Here is an 18249-nt window from a genome sequence, read left to right as displayed (position 1 = left end):
AATCTGCAAGGCCTCGACCCGCGACCCCAGTTCTGCAGATCATGCCTGCGGGGAACCAAAGGCTGGGCCCGGCGGGGAGACCGGGGCCCCCCCTTGGAGACCTAGGGCTCCCGACCCCCAGCAGCCTTCCTCGGGGGCGGGGGGGGGGCAGTCCAGGGCCCTGGCCCTCAGCCTCCTCCTCGCTGGAGATTCCGAGCAGCTGGGCCCCCAGCCCCCTCCTCTCCCTTGTCTTGGGAACTCAGCCCCCTCCCCCGAGCCCTCTCCACCACTGGGACCCAGGAATCCATACCCACCACGTACAGAAGTCTAGAGGCTGGACCCCAGTCATCTCCCAACCCCCCCCACACCCCCAACCTCAGCACCCGGGATCTCGCCCCCTCCCTCCCTCGCCCCCTCCCTGCCCAAGAGTCTGAGCCCCCCTACTCCCGGCCTCTCCCAGACTCTGGCGACGGGGCACCCACACTCCATTTCCGGGGCCTCCCGAGTTTGAATCCCACGCCCTCCACTCCCAGCCCCTCCCCATACGTTCCAGCGGGGCCCCTGGAGGAAAAGCAGTTCACTGACTTTGTCTGCCTGTCTCTTCTACTGTCTCTCTCTGTCTTGTTCTCCCTCCCTCCTCCCTGCCATGGTTGCTCTGATCTCTGTGTTTGCACCATCTCTGCCCAAATCTCTTTGTTTTCTCTTCCCTCTGTCTCTGCTGGGTGTCCCCATCTCTCTCTCCTGCTTTCTGCCTCTCGCCATCCTTTCTGCTTCTCCTGATCTCGGCCTCTCATCTCGGCCTCTTTCGCCTGTCTCTCCTTCCCTTGCCCGGCTCAATATCTGACCCGCTCTGCGTCTCCGTGTCTCTCTGTCTACTCGTCTCTCTCTGCACCCCCTTGCCCCCCCAAATATCCATCTCTTCCCTGTCTCTTTACAGGCATGGATCCGCAGCCTCCTCCACCAGCCCAGGGCAGCCCACCTCACCGGGGCCGGGGCCGGGGTCGTGGCCGAGGCCGTGGTAGAGGCCGCGGCCGTGGCAGGGGGGGCGCTGGAGCTCCTCGGGCGCCCCTGCCCTGCCCCACCTGTGGCCGCCTCTTCCGCTTCCCCTACTACCTCTCCCGGCACCGGCTGAGCCACTCGGGCCTGCGGCCACACGCCTGCCCCCTGTGCCCCAAGGCCTTCCGCCGGCCTGCCCACCTCTCGCGCCACCTGCGTGGCCACGGGCCGCAGCCCCCGCTGCGCTGCGCCGCCTGCCCCCGCACCTTCCCTGAGCCTGCGCAGCTCAGGCGCCACCTGGCCCAGGAGCACGCGGGCGGCGGGGTCGAGCTGGCTATCGAGAGGGCAGCCAAGGAGGCGGCCGGGTCCGGCTGGAGCCCGCAGGACAAGGGCGCCGAGCAGCCCACCTCTGCAGCAGCGGGCACCGCGGAGGAGGAGGAGGAGGAGGAGGAGGAGGCGGCGGCGGCGCGGCCCGAGACGTGGTCCACGGGGGAGCCGGCCACGCTGGTGGCCGCCACGAGCGCGGAGCCCCGCGAGTCGGAGGAGGAGGAGGCCGAGGCCGGGGCGGCGGAGCTGAGGGCCGAGCTGGCGCTGGCGGCCGGACGGCAGGAGGAGAAGCAGGTCTTGCTCCAGGCCGACTGGACGCTGCTGTGCCTCCGCTGCCGTGAAGCTTTCGCCACCAAGGGCGAGCTCAAAGCGCACCCGTGCCTGCGCCCCGAGGGCGAACAGGAGGGCGAAGGGGGGCCCCCACCCCGCCCCAAGCGCCACCAGTGCTCCATCTGCCTCAAGGCCTTCGCCAGGCCCTGGTCGCTGTCCCGCCACCGGCTGGTCCACTCCACCGACCGCCCCTTCGTGTGCACGGACTGCGGCCTGGCCTTCCGCCTCGCCTCCTACCTCCGCCAGCACCGTCGCGTCCACGGCGCGCTCAGCCTCCTGGCCCCGCTGCCCGCGGCGGGCAAGAAGGACGACAAGGTGTCGGGCGGACGGACCTCAGGGAAGGGGCCCGAGGGGGGCGAAGGGGCCGAGTGCGGGGGCGCCCCGGAGGGTGGAGAAGGCGGGCAGAACGGAGGGGATGCCGCCCCGGCCCGGCCCCCCGCCGGGGAGCCCCGATTCTGGTGCCCCGAGTGCGGCAAAGGTTTCCGGCGCCGTGCGCACTTGCGGCAGCACGGGGTCACCCACTCTGGGGCGCGGCCCTTCCAGTGCGTGCGCTGCCAGCGGGAGTTCAAGCGGCTGGCCGACCTGGCCCGCCACGCGCAGGTCCACGCGGGCGGCCCGGCCCCGCACCCGTGCCCGCACTGCTCGCGGCGCTTCTCGCGCGCCTACAGCCTCCTGCGCCACCAACGCTGCCACCGCGCTGAGCTGGAGAGGGCCGCCGCCGCGCAGCAGGCGCTCCAGGCCCAGGCCCCGCCGTCGCCCCCGCCGCCCCCGCCGCCCCCCGCTGGCCAGGAGGAGGAAGGGCTTCCGCTGCCCATCGCACACATCAAGGAGGAGCCGCCCTCCCCGGGGACCCCACCTCAGCCGCCGCCGGCACCCCCCGTCTTCCTCAGCGCCTCCTGTTTTGACAGCCAAGACCACTCAGCCTTCGAGATGGAGGAAGAAGAGATTGACAGCAAGGCTCACCTGCGCGGATTGGGGGGCCTGGCCTCCTGACCCGCACACCCATCCTCAGCCCCTCCGTTTGACCCCCCGGTTTGCAATATGGAGGAGGGAAGCTGAAGGAGAGGAACCTCCTCTGTGTCCCCACCCCTCCCCTTCTAGCCCTCGACACTAAGGAGGGAGGAGGCTGGGCCGCCCCTCCCTCCCCATCGCCCACCCCCAGACCCCCCTGATGCTGGTTAGAAACTGCTCACCCCACTTCTGAAGGCAGGACGCTGATTCAGGAGGTGGAGGACACTGGCCAGAGGGATGGACACTGAGGCGGGGGCCCCCGGCCTGGCTGTCCCCCGTTACACACACTGGACACCATCACCTCTTCGGAACTGCCAGACCCTGGGGGGGGGGTCCCCAGTGAGCAAAGGTCTGTCCCTGTCCCTTTGTCTGTCTGTGAATAAATGTGAGTTCGTGGAACTGGAGAGAGTGGGGCTGTCTGTGGGAGTGAGGGCTGGCTGAGGGCGTCTGGGTGAGCAGGGATGTGTCGTCCACGAGGCTCGGAGCTTGGGTTCAGAGCGGGAAGGATGCCGGTGAGCACATCAGGGACCATGGGGCTCTCAGCCAGGCAGGAAACTCACAAGAAACAGGAGTGGAAGAAGGCAAGCTGCCACCTGCCCTGGGCATCTTCAGGGATCCCTACGTGGAATCCCTGCCTGTGTTCATTCATCACTTACCAGGCACAGTGCTAGGCCCCGCAGAAAGCCGCACTGTGAGGGGCTGGAATTGTAGCTCTGCACAGCCTGATACGGTTTAGCCACTAGCCCCTGGCGGCTGTTTCCACTTGAGAATAATAGCCATACATTTACAATAAAATAATTAAAATGGAATAAGATGAAAAGTTCAGTTCCTCGATCACACTGTTTCAAGTGCACAGATCCCCCTGTGGCTGGTGGCTACGTTGTTGGACAGCATAGATCTAGAACATTCCACATCGCAAAATGTTCCACTGGACCTCGCTGCCCTAGGTAATAAACCAGTCTGCAACATAACATCAGGTATTGGTAAGGGCTTCCAAGAAAACTACAGGGCACTGTGAAGAGGGAGCCCGTGGGAAGGGCAGGGCCTCTGGGGAGATGACATCTGACCTTTGACCTGACAAAGAACCAGGCAGAGGGGCAGGAAGAGCAGGGGCAAAGGCCGAGTGGGAGGTGGTTGGGTGCTACATGTTTGAGAAACCGCAAGGAATCGGTGGTGGGTTGGGGAGCGTCGTTTTCTACATATCCTCCGGGGTGTGTGTGTGTGTGTGTGTGTGTGTGTGTGTGCGTTTAACCCATTGTTTCGGTCCTAGTAGTGGGGTGGGGGGGAAGCATGTCTCCAAGCCAATCCTCCTTAAACTTCTCTTTCCTCCCGTGGACATCCTGCGTTCCCCAGCTCTCCCTTGCTCTATGCAGATAATGACACTAACTACTTAGGTATCTTGACACCTGTAAGGCCAGGCCAGAGAGGGGTGACATCATGCTTGTTCTCCAGGGCAACAAACCGAGTCTTGGAGGCTCAGAAGGGAAGTTTGCTTCCCTGGTGTGATGAAACACAGACAGAGGGAGGGCGGGAGGGAAGCTGGAAAGAGGGCCGCTGAGAGTCAGTGGGGGGAGATGATGACCACCCAGAGCTTTGCAGAATTCCCTCTGTCCAAGAGGGAACAAGACACGTCTTAGCCGAGCCCGAGGAACGGTGCCTGGCATGTAGGAAGTACTCAACACGTGCTTGCCTGTTTGATCAGCCCTGGGTTCACTACCACCCAGTGCTGGGCGCTGGGGGCAAAGGCCAGCTGAGCACCTGCCCTCATGGAGCTTACAGACCCGTGGGGAAGACGAGTAAGAATCAAATATCGGCACAAATAAATTAGGGTTTCCAAATGAGCCGAGTGCTCCAATGCACTAGATCCTACAAGAATCTGTAACTTAACCTTGGGTGTTGGGGAGAAGGGGGGCTGGGCTATGCTTTCCTCACAGGCCAGCCGCCTCCCCCCAGCCCAGGAACCTTCAGTGGTTCCCTATTACCACATCCCAATGTGGGCCAGAAAACTTTTCAGCACAATCTCTCGGACAAAACTCATTGAGGGAGGCGTTTATACAGCCCCATTTATAGAAGGGGCAAACTGAGGATTAAAGCTAAGAAGGCACTTGTCCTACTTCTGTGATCACTAATATGAATTGAGTCCTTCGTATTAAAGGGTTACTTTGGGGAATTCCCTGGCGGTCCAGTGGTTAGGACTCCGCACTCTCACTGCAGAGGTCCCAGGTTTGATCTCTGATCTCTGGTCGGGGAACTAAGATCCCACAAGCCGGGCAGCGCAGCCAAAAAAAAAAAAAAGGTTACTTTGTGGAAAGAGCTGAAGACAATGGTTGGCGCCTGGGAGGAAGTCTTTGCTGTTGTTGCTTTGTTATTATTATTCTCCCAGGTTGCTATAAATGTGATCTCAGGGAATCCTAGTTCTTGATGGGAAACATCCTCACCATTTTCCAGAGGTGGAAACAGCACTCAGAGCGGAAGTCTCTTGTCCAAAATCCCATAGCTAGGAACAGGTGGACACAGGATTTGAACCTAGGCTGGACCAGCTCCATGCCCTGAACCCTACATCAGGCCCATATGACCTTCACAATCAGCTCCCAGCCACACAACCCACCTTTCCAGCTCCCCCTGCACACACACACACATCCTGGTCTCTAAGCCCCAAGGCACCCCCCGCCACTACAGGCTTGCCCACCACCTTCCCCCACCCCATACGCTTCCTCAACCTTGACATGCCACATCCGAAGAGAAACATTCCTAGAAAAAAATACAGAACTTATGGCAAGAAAAGGGACTTAGAGATGGAACCCAGTTCTCCCATTTTGCAGATAAGAAAACTGAGGCCCACGTACGTGGGACAGACACAGGAAATGGTAAAATAACCAAGTAATTTGTATTATTATGAAGCAATAGTAGTGGTGTTCATGAGTCTAACCCTATTGCTTGTCTTTCCCTGTGGTGAGCATCTTACATGGACCATCTCAACACACTTGTTAATAATAATACAAAACACATTTCTTGAGTATTTACCCTACATCTCTTTCTGAGGGGATTACGTGGATTAGCATTTAATCTTCACAACGGCATCATTATAGATACTATTATGAGCTCTGTTTTTTTCTTCTTAAGCAGCTTTGTTGAGGTATCATTTACATTCCACAGAATTCACTCATTTTAAGTGTACCATTCAATGATTTTTAGTAAATTCACAGGACTGTGCAGCTATCACCACAATCCAATTTTAGAACATTTCCATCACCCCAGTAAGATCTCCTGTGCTCATTAATCGTCACGTCCCATTTCCACCTGCAGTTCCAGGCAGTCACTAAAGTACTTTCTGTCTCTACAGATTTGCCTTTTCTGGACATTTCATAGACATGGATCATACAATATGTGGCCTTTTGCATCTGGCCTCTTTCACTTAATGTCTTCAAGGTCCATCCATGTTGTAAATTGTAACAGCACGTCATTACTTTTACGGCTGAATAATATTCCATTATATGGACGGACCACATTTTTTTTTATCAGTTCATCGTTGATGGGGGTTTGGGCTGTATCTACTCTTTGGCTGTTATAAATAGTGCTGCTATGAACATGTGTGTACAAGTCTTCCCATAGACGTATGCTTCTGTTTCTCTTGGGCAGATTCCCAGGAGCGAAATTGCTAGAGTGTGTGGGAAGTTTACGATGAACTTTTTAAGAAACTGCCAGACTATTTTCCACTTACCATCCCACCAGCAATGCATGAGGGCTTCCCAAGGGGGCTCCATTTTCCTGAGAAGGAAACTCAAGTACAGAGATGTGAAATGACTTGCCCAAGGTCACACAGCTAGTAAGTAGCGGATCTGGATATGACCCTGGGCATTGTGGTCCCAAAGCCTGTGCTCTTCTTATTTTTTTTTTTTTTTCATTTTCCAGTTCTTTTTTTTTTTTTTTTTAATTATTTATTTATTCATTTATTTATTTTTGGCTGTGTTGGGTCTTCGTTTCTGTGCGAGGGCTTTCTCTAGTTGCGGTGAGCAGGGGCCACTCTTCATCGCGGTGTGCAGGCCTCTCACTGTCGCGGCCTCTCTTGTTGCGGAGCACAAGCTCCAGACGCACAAGCTCAGTAGTTGTGGCACATGGGCCTAGTTGCTCCACGGCATGTGGGATCTTCCCAGACCAGGGCTTGAACCCGTGTCCCCTGCATTAGCAGGCAGATTCTCAACCACTGCGCCACCAGGGAAGCCCCCAGTTCTTTTTTTATTGAGGTAAAACATAACATAAAATTTACCTTTTTTAACCATTTATGTGTACAGTTCAGTGGCATTAAGGACACTCCTATTGTCCTGTAACCATTACCATCCTCCATCTCCAGAACATTTTCATTGTCCCCAACTGAAACTCTGTCCCCATTAAACAATAATAACTCTCTGTTCCCCCTCCATCCGGCCCCCGGCAACCACCCTCCTACTTTCGGTCCCTATAAAAATGACTACTCCAGGTATGCAAAGAAAAACTCTTCCGTTTTTCTTCTCTACCCTCCTACAACACTACTCGTGGAATACTTCACCTCTGACACTGCCGGTCACCAAATGTGTGTGTGACATTTGGTCACACATCAAGCAATTCTGCAGCAAAGCTGGGTGTCTACAGTTCGGTTCAGTTCTGACACTGTCTACCTGCAGATGATGTCAGATCCCACAGATGAAGGGGGTCAGTCCCACAAGACAGCAACTCCCCCCCCCAATTTCAGACACCAGTCAAAGTCTGGGTTGTGACCCATGCCGGAGCCTGTGCTCTTAACCCCCTTATACAAGGATTCACCCTAAGCTTGTTCACTCATCATTCATTCATTCATTGAGCAACATGTGCTTACAGGTAGGAGAAACATCAGTGGACAAGCAAACAAGGTTACATTCTGGTAGGGGATGCAGATAAACAAATATACTTAGGACATCAATTCAACAAATACTTACCGAACTCCCACTCTGGGCTGGGCACCGTCCTAGGTGTTGATCGTCCACCGGCTAATGAAACAGACACAAATCCCTCCCCACGTGGGGCATCCATCCTGGTGGGAGGAGAGAGACATGAAAACACAGTGAGCAAGTAAGTGATGAAGCATCTTAGGAGGGGATGATGCTAGGGAGCAGGGTGATGCAGGACAAGGTGGGGGTGGGGTGGGAACTGCAGGCCTGTCCAAACAGGAGCCAAAGCGGGGAGCCTCGCAGGTAACTGGGTACATGTCCCAGGGGAGGTGCACAGTGGATGCACAGGTCCTGAGGTGGGAATGTGACCAGCGTGTTCAGGGGGCAGAGAGGCCAGCCTGAGTGGAGGGGGGCATGGGGGTCCAGATCCAGTAGCAATTCCCAAAGACTCTGGTTTCTTCTCCAAATGCAATGCATACAGAGGGACTTCCCTGGTGGTCCAGTGGTTAAGACTTCACCTTCCAATGCAGGGGGTGCAAGTTCAATCCCTGGTTGGGGAGCTAAGATCCCACATGTCACACGGCCAAATAAACCAAAACATAAAACAGAAGCAATATTGTAACAGATTCAATAAAGACTTAAAAAAAATTGTCCACACCAAAAAAAATCTTAAAAAAAAAAAAACAAGAAAGAAATGCAGACAGAGCCCCAAAGGGATTCATCAAGAGGCTGGCATAATTTGACTTCCCTTTTCCCTTTTTTTTAAAAAAATAGTTATTTATTTATTTATTGGGTTGTGCCAGGTCTTAGTTGTGGCATGCAAACTCTTTTTAAAAGTTTTTTAATTTTTATTTTTGGCTGTGTTGGGTCTCAGTTGCTGCGCGTGGGCTTTCTTTAGTTGCGTCGAGTGGGGGCTACTCTCCGTTGCAGTGCGCGGGCTTCTCATTGCAGTGGCTTCTCTCGTTGCAGAGCACGGGCTCTAGGTGCGCGGGCTTCAGTAGTTGTGGCTCATGGGCTCTAGAGCGCAGGCTCAGTAGTTGTGGCGCACAGGCTTAGTTGCTCCGCGGCATGTGGGATCTTCCCAGACCAGGGATCTAACCCGTGTTCCCTGCATTGGCAGACGGATTCTCAACCACTGTGCTACAAGGGAAGTCCTCCATCTTTTTTTTTTTTTTTTTTTTTTTTTTCGGTACGCGGGCCTCTCACTGTTGTGGCCTCTCCCGTTGCGGAGCACAGGCTCCGGACGCGCAGGCTCAGCGGCCATGGCTCACGGGCCCAGCCGCTCTGCAACATGTGGGATCTTCCCGGACCGGGGCACAAACCCGTGTCCTCTGCATCGGCAGGCGGACTCCCAACCACTGCGCCACCAGGGAAGCCCCTCCATCTTTTAAAAAATAAATAAATTTTACTATCTAGAGCCATTTTAGGTTCACAGAAAAACTGAGTGGAAATACAGATGGTCCCTATCCATCTATCCTTTAAAAATTCATTTCAAAACAATTTGCAAACATTAGACCACATCACCCCTAAATACTTCAGCATGCATAACAAGATATCAAATATTTATTGAACCTTCTTGTCCTTGATAAAATTTAAATTCCGTGAAATGCATGCCTGTTACCTTACCATCTGATGAATTCTGAGCGATACAGAACACCTGAGTAGCACAAATTCCTCTCCTGATTTAACAGATTCCCTCTGGCTTCTGTTTGGAGGACAGACGGGTGGGGAGTGGGAGCAGCAGTCCTCTTATGCCTGCCTGGCTTTCTCCTTAAACCACCTTTTTCTTTTAGAATCGTTTTTAGATTTACAGAGAAGTTGCTACGATGGTCAGAGCCGTCCTGTGTGCCCCGACCCAGGTTCCCCAAATGTTATCGTGTCCCTACCATCCCAAACCAAGAAGCCAATACTGGCAGACGCAACCCTTTCCTCAGATTTTACCCATTGTTCCTAATAGCTTTCTGTCCCAGGATCCCACCCAGGACACCACCGTGGCCTTACTTCCTGCTTCCTGAATCTCCTCTGGTCTGTGGTCACCTTTCAGGCTTGTCTTGGTCTTTCATGACCCTGGCCGTTTTGAGGAATCCCCGGAAGAAAGGCCACGCCCACGTGCCTAGCGCTCCCGGGCTGCGTCTTACCCACGTGACTATCACTGAAAATGTTAACCTGCCTCACCTGGTGGTTTCCACGCTGTGCAGTGGCCCCTTCCCCGTTCCAGACTCCACTCCTTGTAAGCTGAGCTGCAGCCCACGTGGAGGGGAGGGGACGTTTCCAGACACACTTTGGGCAAATTCTGTCCCTTCTCCTTACCCTGTTTATGTATCTATTCAATCATTTGTTTGTTTTTTGTGTGTGTTTTGTTTTGTTTTGGCCACGCACGCATCTTGCGGGACCTTAGTTCCCCAACCAGGGATGGAACCTGTCTCCCCTGCAGTGGAAGCTCGGAGCCCTAACCACTGGACCGCCAGGGAATTCCCAATCATTTATTTGTATCCGTATGGATTCACAGACGTTTCTTTTATACTTTGGGTGATAGTCAACTCCAACATTATCTCATATAAATAGTTTATATTATAGTCCAATGTCACATTATGTATTTCATTGAAGCCCACCTGTGTTTGGATGCCAGGTGCCATCAAGAGCTAGTGAAGCAAGCACAGGGAGCTCAATATCTTGTAATAACCCATAAGGGAAAAGAATAGATATATATATGTGTGTGTGTGTGTGTGTAACTGAAGCACTTTGTTGTACACCTGAAACTAACACAGCATTGTAAATCAACTATACGTCAATAAAAAAATAAAATCAAAACTAAAAATAGAGAGAGAGAGAGAAGCAGTGCTGAGCAACAAGCAGGAGCTTCTGGCCAGCGTGTGATGGGACATGTGACTTCAGCTGGGTGACCAATGAGGGCTTTTGAGGAGGAGGAGCTGAAGACTTGGTCCAGAGGAGCTAGGGACCTGAGCACGTGAGGGTCTCTGAGGCTCCAAGGGGACGGCCACCTGCCCGTGGACATCCAGCCAGGCAGAGCTACACCCACCTTTCCCAGGCACCAGCCCCACAGCAGTTTCTACCCCCAGTTCCCGGCCCCCTGGGCGGGTGGTTTGGAATTCAGCCTCCGAGGCCAAGTCCCCACGCCTCCACAGCCCCTTATCTCACCACGCCCGGCACTGTGCCTGGCACCGACCTGCACTCTATAAATATTTGCCGCCACTCACCCGCTGCGCTAGCCCCAGCCGCCCTCCTCTGCCCTCCTCCCGAATCAGCTCTTTCATCTCGAGGAGGGAGAGGGGTGTTGGTGGACCCCGATGTGGAATCAGGGTCGTGACCCACCCAAGGTCACCGGGAGAGGGAGGGCCAGAGAGAGAGAGAGAGAGAGAGCTGGGCGGCCTCCAGACTTCTAATAATGGGATAAGTGTAGCTACCATTTCTTATCTTGCCCATTCACTGGTGTCAGGCACTTCACACGCATCTCCTGGTTTCATCTCCTCAGCAACTCTGCTGGTTCCTAGCACAGACCAGCTGTCTCACCTCGTGGCCTGGGACGCGTGAGCCTCTTTGCCTGGGATGACCCCCTCAACCCTCCTCCAGGAGGCCCACCCTACATCCCATGTTTCTCTAGAGATCCCCTGTCATAGGCCCGGGTAAGATGGCCCCAAGATCCCTGCTCCCTGGGTGAATACACACCTCTTCCCAATTACTCAGTCAGACACTGATTTAGGTGCTGCTGTGAAGTGACAGCGCAGCTGGAATTAAGGTTCCAAATCTCAGATGGGAACTGGGTCTTCCGTGGGCCTGGCTCATCAGGTGACCCTCCAGAAGAGATGGGGACGCAAAGCATGAGGGGCGTTCAACAGGAGGGAGATTCTCCGTTGCTGGCTTGGAAGGTGGAGGGGATCCCACGACAAGGAATGCAGACAGCCTCTGAAAACAGAGCGGATTCTGCCCACAGCCAGCAAGGAGGCGGGAACCTCCTTGTCTACCCCAAGCAGAGAACCCAGTCAAGCCAGCCTAAGCTCCTGACTCACAACTGTGAGCTAACAGCAGGTGCTGTGTTTGCATTCGGTCTTGGTCGTTGCTGCGCGCGGGCTCTCTCTAGTTGTGGCGAGTGGGGGCTACTCTTCGTTGCAGTGCGAGGGCTTCTCATTGTGGTGGCTTCTCTTGTTGCAGAGCACGGGCTCTAGGTGCGTGGGCTTCAGTAGTTGCAGCATGCGGGCTCTGTAGTGGTGGCTCACGGGCTTAGTTGCTCCACAACATGTGGGATCTTCCCGGACCAGGGATCTAACCCGTGTCCCCTGCATTGGCAGGTGGATTCTTAACCACTGCACCACCAGGGAAGTCCTGCGGGTGCTGTTTTAAGCTGCTACACTTGTGCTAATTTGTTACCAGCACAGAAAACAAATGCAATCTCTCTGTTTTGTTTCCTTCAGGGCACTCACTGCCAAAGTAAGTTGGTTTCTTTGATTACTTAATTGCTTCAAGTCTACCCATCTGTATTTGGTTTGCTAGGGCTGCCATAACAAAGTACCAGGAACCAGGTGGCTTACAACAACAGAAATGTACTGTCTCACAGCTCTGGAGGCTGGAAGTCCAAGATCATGTGTGGGCAGGGCCGTGCTCCCTCGGAGACCTGCACAGGAAACTTCCTTGCCTCCTTCTGGCTTCTGGTGGTTGACCAACGATCCTTGATTTCCTTTTCTTGGCTTGTAGAGGCATCACTTTGATCGCCACCTTCCTCGTCACATTGTGTTCTTCCATGTGTCGCTGTCTTCACTTGGCCGTCTTACTGAAAGGACACCAGCAGTAATGGATTAGGGCCCATCTTCTCCAGTACAACCTCCTCTTAACTAATCACATTTGCAATGACCCTGTTTCCAAATAAGTTCATGTTCTGAGGTGCTGGGGGTTAGGGCTTCAACCCATAAACCATCCCTACCTACATGTGTCATCTTCCAGGGTACAAACTGTGGCTGGCTTTTCCCGCTGGGTTCCTAGAGCCTAGAGCACAGCCTAGCACACAGTAGGTGCTTAACTGTTTGTTGTTGTTAAGTCATCTGACAAATTCTTTCTCTGAGCCTCCTTCCATGTCTTTCAAGTGGGGATAGAGATACACAGCAAATAATTGTCCAACACATGAATGAGGGGAGGATTATAACAGGCCTCACCGCCACTTGACAGAGGGAGAAACTGAGGCTCAGAAAGGTGAAGCGAGTTGCTCAAGGTCAGTGCCACTGCCATGCTGGCAGCCTGGCCAGGAGGGGCCTGGGAGCCCTAACACATGTCCTGCACTCCTCCCACCTTGGCCGCCAACCTGCTGACACCTTCCAGTGGCTGAACCCAAGAAGAAGCCAGATGCAGCCCAGGTAACGCAGTCAGCAGGGATGACCCGGACAGAGAGGAGCGAGATGGACAAACAGAAGGTTACCAGCACAGGGCGTTCCCCAGAAGGGGCGTCCTCACACTTGGGAATGTCTTCCAGCTCGCTCCCCAGAAGGACATGCCAGTCTACACGCACCCCCAGCACTGCCTAAGGGTCCCCACTTCCCCACTTCCTAATTTCTGCCTATCCACTTGGTGTCAAATGGAATCTCCCCTCAGTGCCATTCCGTGGTGGGGACGGTGGAAGTGTTCTGCCCTAGATGCAGGTAGGAAGGGAATACTGCACCCAGAAGGTACAAAAGCACGAATAAAACCCATTAAAGGTTTGGTCTGCTTTTCACTTTTACCACACACAGGCGATTGCAAACAAGGTCAGTGCTTCCCTGCAAAATATCTTTTGTTGGTCTAAGTTCTGAGCATTTGCTGCAAATGTTACCATGAGGTTTTAAATACATATATTTAGGGCTTCCCTGGTGGCGCAGTGGTTGGGAATCCGCCTGCCAATGCAGGGGACGCCGGTTCGAGCCCTGGTTCGGGAAGATCCCACATGCTGCGGAGCAACGAAGCCCATGTGCCACAACTACTGAGCCTAAGCTCTAGACCCCGTGAGCTACAACTACTGAAGCCGGCGCACGTACAGCCCGTTCTCCGCAACAAGAGAAGCCACAGCAACGAGAAGCCCGTGCACCGCAACAAACAGTAGCCCCCTCTCAGTGCAACTAGAGAAAGCCCACACACAGCAACGAAAACCCAACACAGCCAAAAATAAATACATACATACATACATACATACATATATTTAAATACACACATATAGATATATATACATTTCAAATGTAACAAATCCAGAAAAAGATGATAAATTATTTGTTATATATGGGAGAGTTTCTTACTAAACTTAACATCATCTTACCATATGATCCAGCAATCGTGCTCCTTGGTATCCACTCAAATAAGTCAAAAACTCACATACACAAAAACCGGCACATGGATGTTTATAGCAGCTTTATGTATAACTGCCCAAAGTTGGAAGCAACCAAGGTGTCTGTTAGGAGATGAATGGATAAATAAACTGTGCTACATCCAAACAATGGAAGATTACTCAGTGATAAAAAGAAATGAGGGGGCTTCCCTGGTGGCGCAGTGGTTAAGAATCCGCCTGCCAATGCAGGGGACACGGGTTCGAGCCCTGGTCCGGGAAGATCCCACATGCTGTGGAGCAACTAAGCCCGTGCACCACAACTACTGAGCCTGCACTCTAGAGCTCATGAGTCACAACTACTGAGCCCGCGAGCCACAACTACTGAGCCCACATGCCACAAGCCCATGCTCTGCAACAAGAGAAGCCACCTCAATGAGAAGCCCGCACACCTCAATGAAGAGCAGCCCCTGCTCACCGCAACTAGAGAAAGCCCGCGCGCAGCAATGAAGACCCAACGCAGCCCAAAAAAATAAATAAATAATTAATTAAAAAAAAAAAAATAAATGAGCTATCAAGTCATGAAAAGACATGGAGGAACCTTGAATGCACACGACTAAGTGAAAGAAGCCAATCTAAAAAGGCTACATGCTGTATGATTCCAACTATATGACACTCTGGAAAACACAAAACTGTGGAGGCTGTAAAAAGATCAGGGGTTGCCAGGAGATGGCAGGGAGCACAGAGGATTTTTAGGGCAGCAAAAATACTCTGTATGATACTGTAGTGGTGGATACATGTCATGATACGTTTGTCCAAACCCATAGAATGGACAACACCAGGAGTGAGCCCTAATGTCAACTATGGGCTTTGGGTAATAATGAGGTGTCAATATAGGTTCATCAATTGTAACAAAGGTACCACTGGTGGGGATGCTGGTAACAGGGAGGCCGTGATGGGCGGGGCCAGGGGGTGTATCTCTGTATCTTCCACTCAATTTTTTTTTTAAGATTTATTATTTATTTAATTAATTAATTAATTTATTTTTGGCTGCATCGGGTCTTAGTGGCAGCATGCAGGAACTTCGTTGAGGCTCGTGGGGTCTTCATGGCAATGCGCCAGCTTCTCTCTCGTTGTGGCGTGCGGGTTTTCTCTTCTCTAGTTGTGGCACACAGGCTCCAGGGCATGTGGGCTCTGTAGTTGTGGTGCATGGGTTCCAGAAAAGGTGGGCTCTGTAGTTTGCAGCACATGGGCTCTCTAGTTGAGGCGCCCAAGCTCAGTAGTTGTGGCGTGCAGGCTTTGTTGCCCTGTGGCATGTGGGATCTTAGTTCCCTGACCAGGAATCGAACCCACGTCCCCTGCATTGGAAGGCGATTCTTTACCACTGGACCACCAGGGGAGTCCCCTTCCACTCAATTTTGTTGTCAGCCTAAAAGCTCTGAAAAATAAGTTTATTAATTAAAAAAAGAAATAAAAAACACAAATCAGGAAGGATGCTGATGGTTCTTCCATGAAAATGACTGAAAATCTTTCTGTTACATACAGGAGGGGAGGGTGTTAAAATGATCTGGGTGTCCAATACGTCAGGTCGCTGGGGCCTCTGATTAGAATGTGTGCTCTGCCAGGACAGGGATTTTTTTTTATAGCTTTATTGAGATATAATTCCCATGCTCCACAACATGCCCATTTAAAATGTACAACTTGGGGGCTTTTGGTGCCGTCACAGAGTTGTGTGACCATCAGCACGATCACTTTCAGAACATTTCCATCACCCCGAAAAGAAGCACCACACCCCTTAGGCATCGCACCCCCACCCCCGCCAGTGACCCATCCCCGGGGCGACCACTCATCCCCTCCCCGTCTCTGAGATTTGCCCCTGAGGGTGGGAGTTGTTCCCTTTGCTCTCTGATGTGTCCTCAGAACCTGCAAGCCTGTTGGATACACCCTAGCGGGCAGGTGCTCCATAGTTAAATTTAACTAATCTGTTTTTTCTTTTTCTTTTTTTTTAGCCACCCTGCCTGGCTTGTGGGATCTTAGTTCCCCGACCAGGATCAAACCCCGGGCCCACGGCAGTTGAAAGCACGAGTCTTAACCACTGGACCGCCAGGGAATTCCCTTAACTAATCTGTTTTTGTTTGGGTCCCAGTCACAACTGGCTTCTGCTCAGAAGCCTCTTTCTCCTCCACCCACTGTCCCATCAGGACCTTTCAGAGTTACCTCCGTTAGAGCAGGTAACACCCTGCTTCATAATTGCCTGCATCTTGTCCTCGACACCCTCCAGACTCCTCCCAGACTCCTCCCGGCAAGGACAGAATCTACCTGCTCCTCTTGGCCTCACCTCAGGCCCCAGGAAATGCGTGTTGCATTTGAATGGAAACAAAAACAGTCAGCATCCTAGACACACACGCGTCCCCAGCTCCTGGCCCGCAGACACACAGCCCAGCAGAGAGGCCCAGAGTGTGAGGCGTGGAGCCCAACTGTCCCCGTGTGAGTCCGACTCTGCCGTTGACCCCCAGCGGGACACTGGGCAAGAGACTGAATCTCGGCAAGCCTCCCTTTCCTCAACTATAAAACGGAGCTAATAATAGGACCTACCTCTCCCCGCTGCAGCGAGGATTAGCACAGGGGCTGGTAATACACAGAATTCAGTAAGTACCAGCTATAATTATCGCTAAGCACACGGGATTTATGAAGTCATGACACACGGCCTTCCCTCGGCCATCCATCAACCTCCTCACCCTATGCACGTTTCCCAAGGAGAGGGAGAGAGAATCCAGGGTGCCCCCAGGAACTGTGAGTCCTTCCTTGTGACTGGGGTGTTAGGTGAGATGGGTGTAGCAGCAGATAAGATGGGGCCGGTGCCAGCTGCGGGCGAGCTCAGAGGCCAGGCTGGGGAGCTTGGATTCCTTCCCAAAGGCAACAAACAAGGAGCCAGGGCATGCTACCGAGAAGCTGAGGGACAAAGGAGATCTCTGAGTGTTAGGAAGATGCCTTCGGAGGGGGGCTGACGGGGGCTCACTCTAGGGGAGAGACTGGAGTCGGGCAGGACGCGGGGGTGATGGTCCACATGGGAGAAGATGCAGCCAGGCCCTTGGCCTGCAGCCCAGTGGACATGGAGAATGCCCTGATTCTGAGCCCACTGTCTCTAGATTTCTAGAGAGATCTGGCAGGGGCTGTAAACCTGGATGTCGTCTGCTAAATCCTGTTTCCATTTTTACAAAACTGAAAGAGAAACAAGGTGAAAGTAACTAATATGCTTTAGTTCACTCAATACAGTATATTCTTTTTATTGGCATCACTCAATATAGTTTATTCTCCTTATTCATGGTAGTGATGGTCTATAACGGCATAGTGAACACTGAATAATTGATCCTGAGCCACTGCCCCGGGGGAAATACGGGGTTAGTTGCCTACCAGACTTCCGTCACAATTTTGTTGTTGTTGTTGTTAATTGATTTATACATAACCTTGTTTTATGTGTATTTCTGCTTAAAGGCACCTTGTCTAATGCATACTGTTGACTCACTGACATTAAACTCACAGCCAACAGTGTTGTAACTCATGCCCAAAGGAAGCTTACCTAAAATGCATTTTCTCCATAAGCCCCATCCCAGCCCTTTTACGCTTAGGACACTAGACAGCACTTGGGCTTTAGGTCTGGGGAGGCGTTTGAAAGTGTAAAATCACCAAGAAATAGCGCAATACTGCAAAAAGGCCACTCGTTTACAGGATGCAAGTTTGTTCAACCTTAGCTGGGAACATGTGTCAGAGACTCCCGTTGTTGGCTGCTCTGGGCATGCCCGCGAAAGCGCCGTGCTCTAGATTCAGGGGTCACAGGAGCATTTTCAGTGGGTAGGCAAATTTGCAAATATGGAATCCGCCAATGATGAGCTCGACTGTATCCAAAACATTATCATGTCATCATGTAATTAATATAAATATCATCAACGGGTAGTTTACATTCTCTTTTTCCTGCTAAGTCTTGAAAATCCGGGATCTATCTTGTACTCACAGTACATCTCAGTTTCAAGCGTCAAAGAGCCCCACACCGCTAGTGGCTTTCACATCAGACAGTGCAAGTCTCTATAGCTTTCTTCAGACTCTCCAAGAGACCTGTGGACTCAAAAATAAAAATAAAAAGGCGATGTCAGATACAGCCACCGTGGAGAGCTATGTGGCAACACCTACGAATTCAGCTGCGCATTTTTCTTTCCACCCCGGAATTCCACTTTGAGGCCAGAGCCCCATGAAGTGTCCCACTCAGCACAAGGCAACACGTATAAGAATATTCTTTGCACCCCTGCTTGTAAGAGCACGATAGTGGAGAAAAATAAAATGTCCATGCTCGGAAGAATGCATCCATAAAATACAATATGTCCATACACTAGACTATTCAACATCTTT

General features: G+C 52.6%; 1 protein-coding gene across 1 annotated transcript; it reads left to right on the top strand.

Moving 5' to 3' along the window:
* Nucleotides 1–918: 918 nt before the first annotated feature.
* ZNF579 (zinc finger protein 579) lies at nucleotides 919–2740 on the top strand (the record flags this gene model as incomplete). The annotated part of the gene is made up of 1 exon (XM_079723226.1): nucleotides 919–2740. One exon carries the CDS (start codon nucleotides 919–921, stop codon nucleotides 2623–2625), a length of 1707 nt encoding a protein of 568 aa, XP_079579352.1. The 3' UTR covers nucleotides 2626–2740.
* Between the last annotated feature and the right edge of the window lie 15509 nt (nucleotides 2741–18249).

This window comes from Hyperoodon ampullatus (assembly GCF_949752795.1).
Source record: "Hyperoodon ampullatus genome assembly, chromosome: 18".
Taxonomy (NCBI): Eukaryota; Metazoa; Chordata; class Mammalia; order Artiodactyla; family Ziphiidae; genus Hyperoodon; species Hyperoodon ampullatus.
This window is presented reverse-complemented; position numbering and strand designations above follow the sequence as displayed.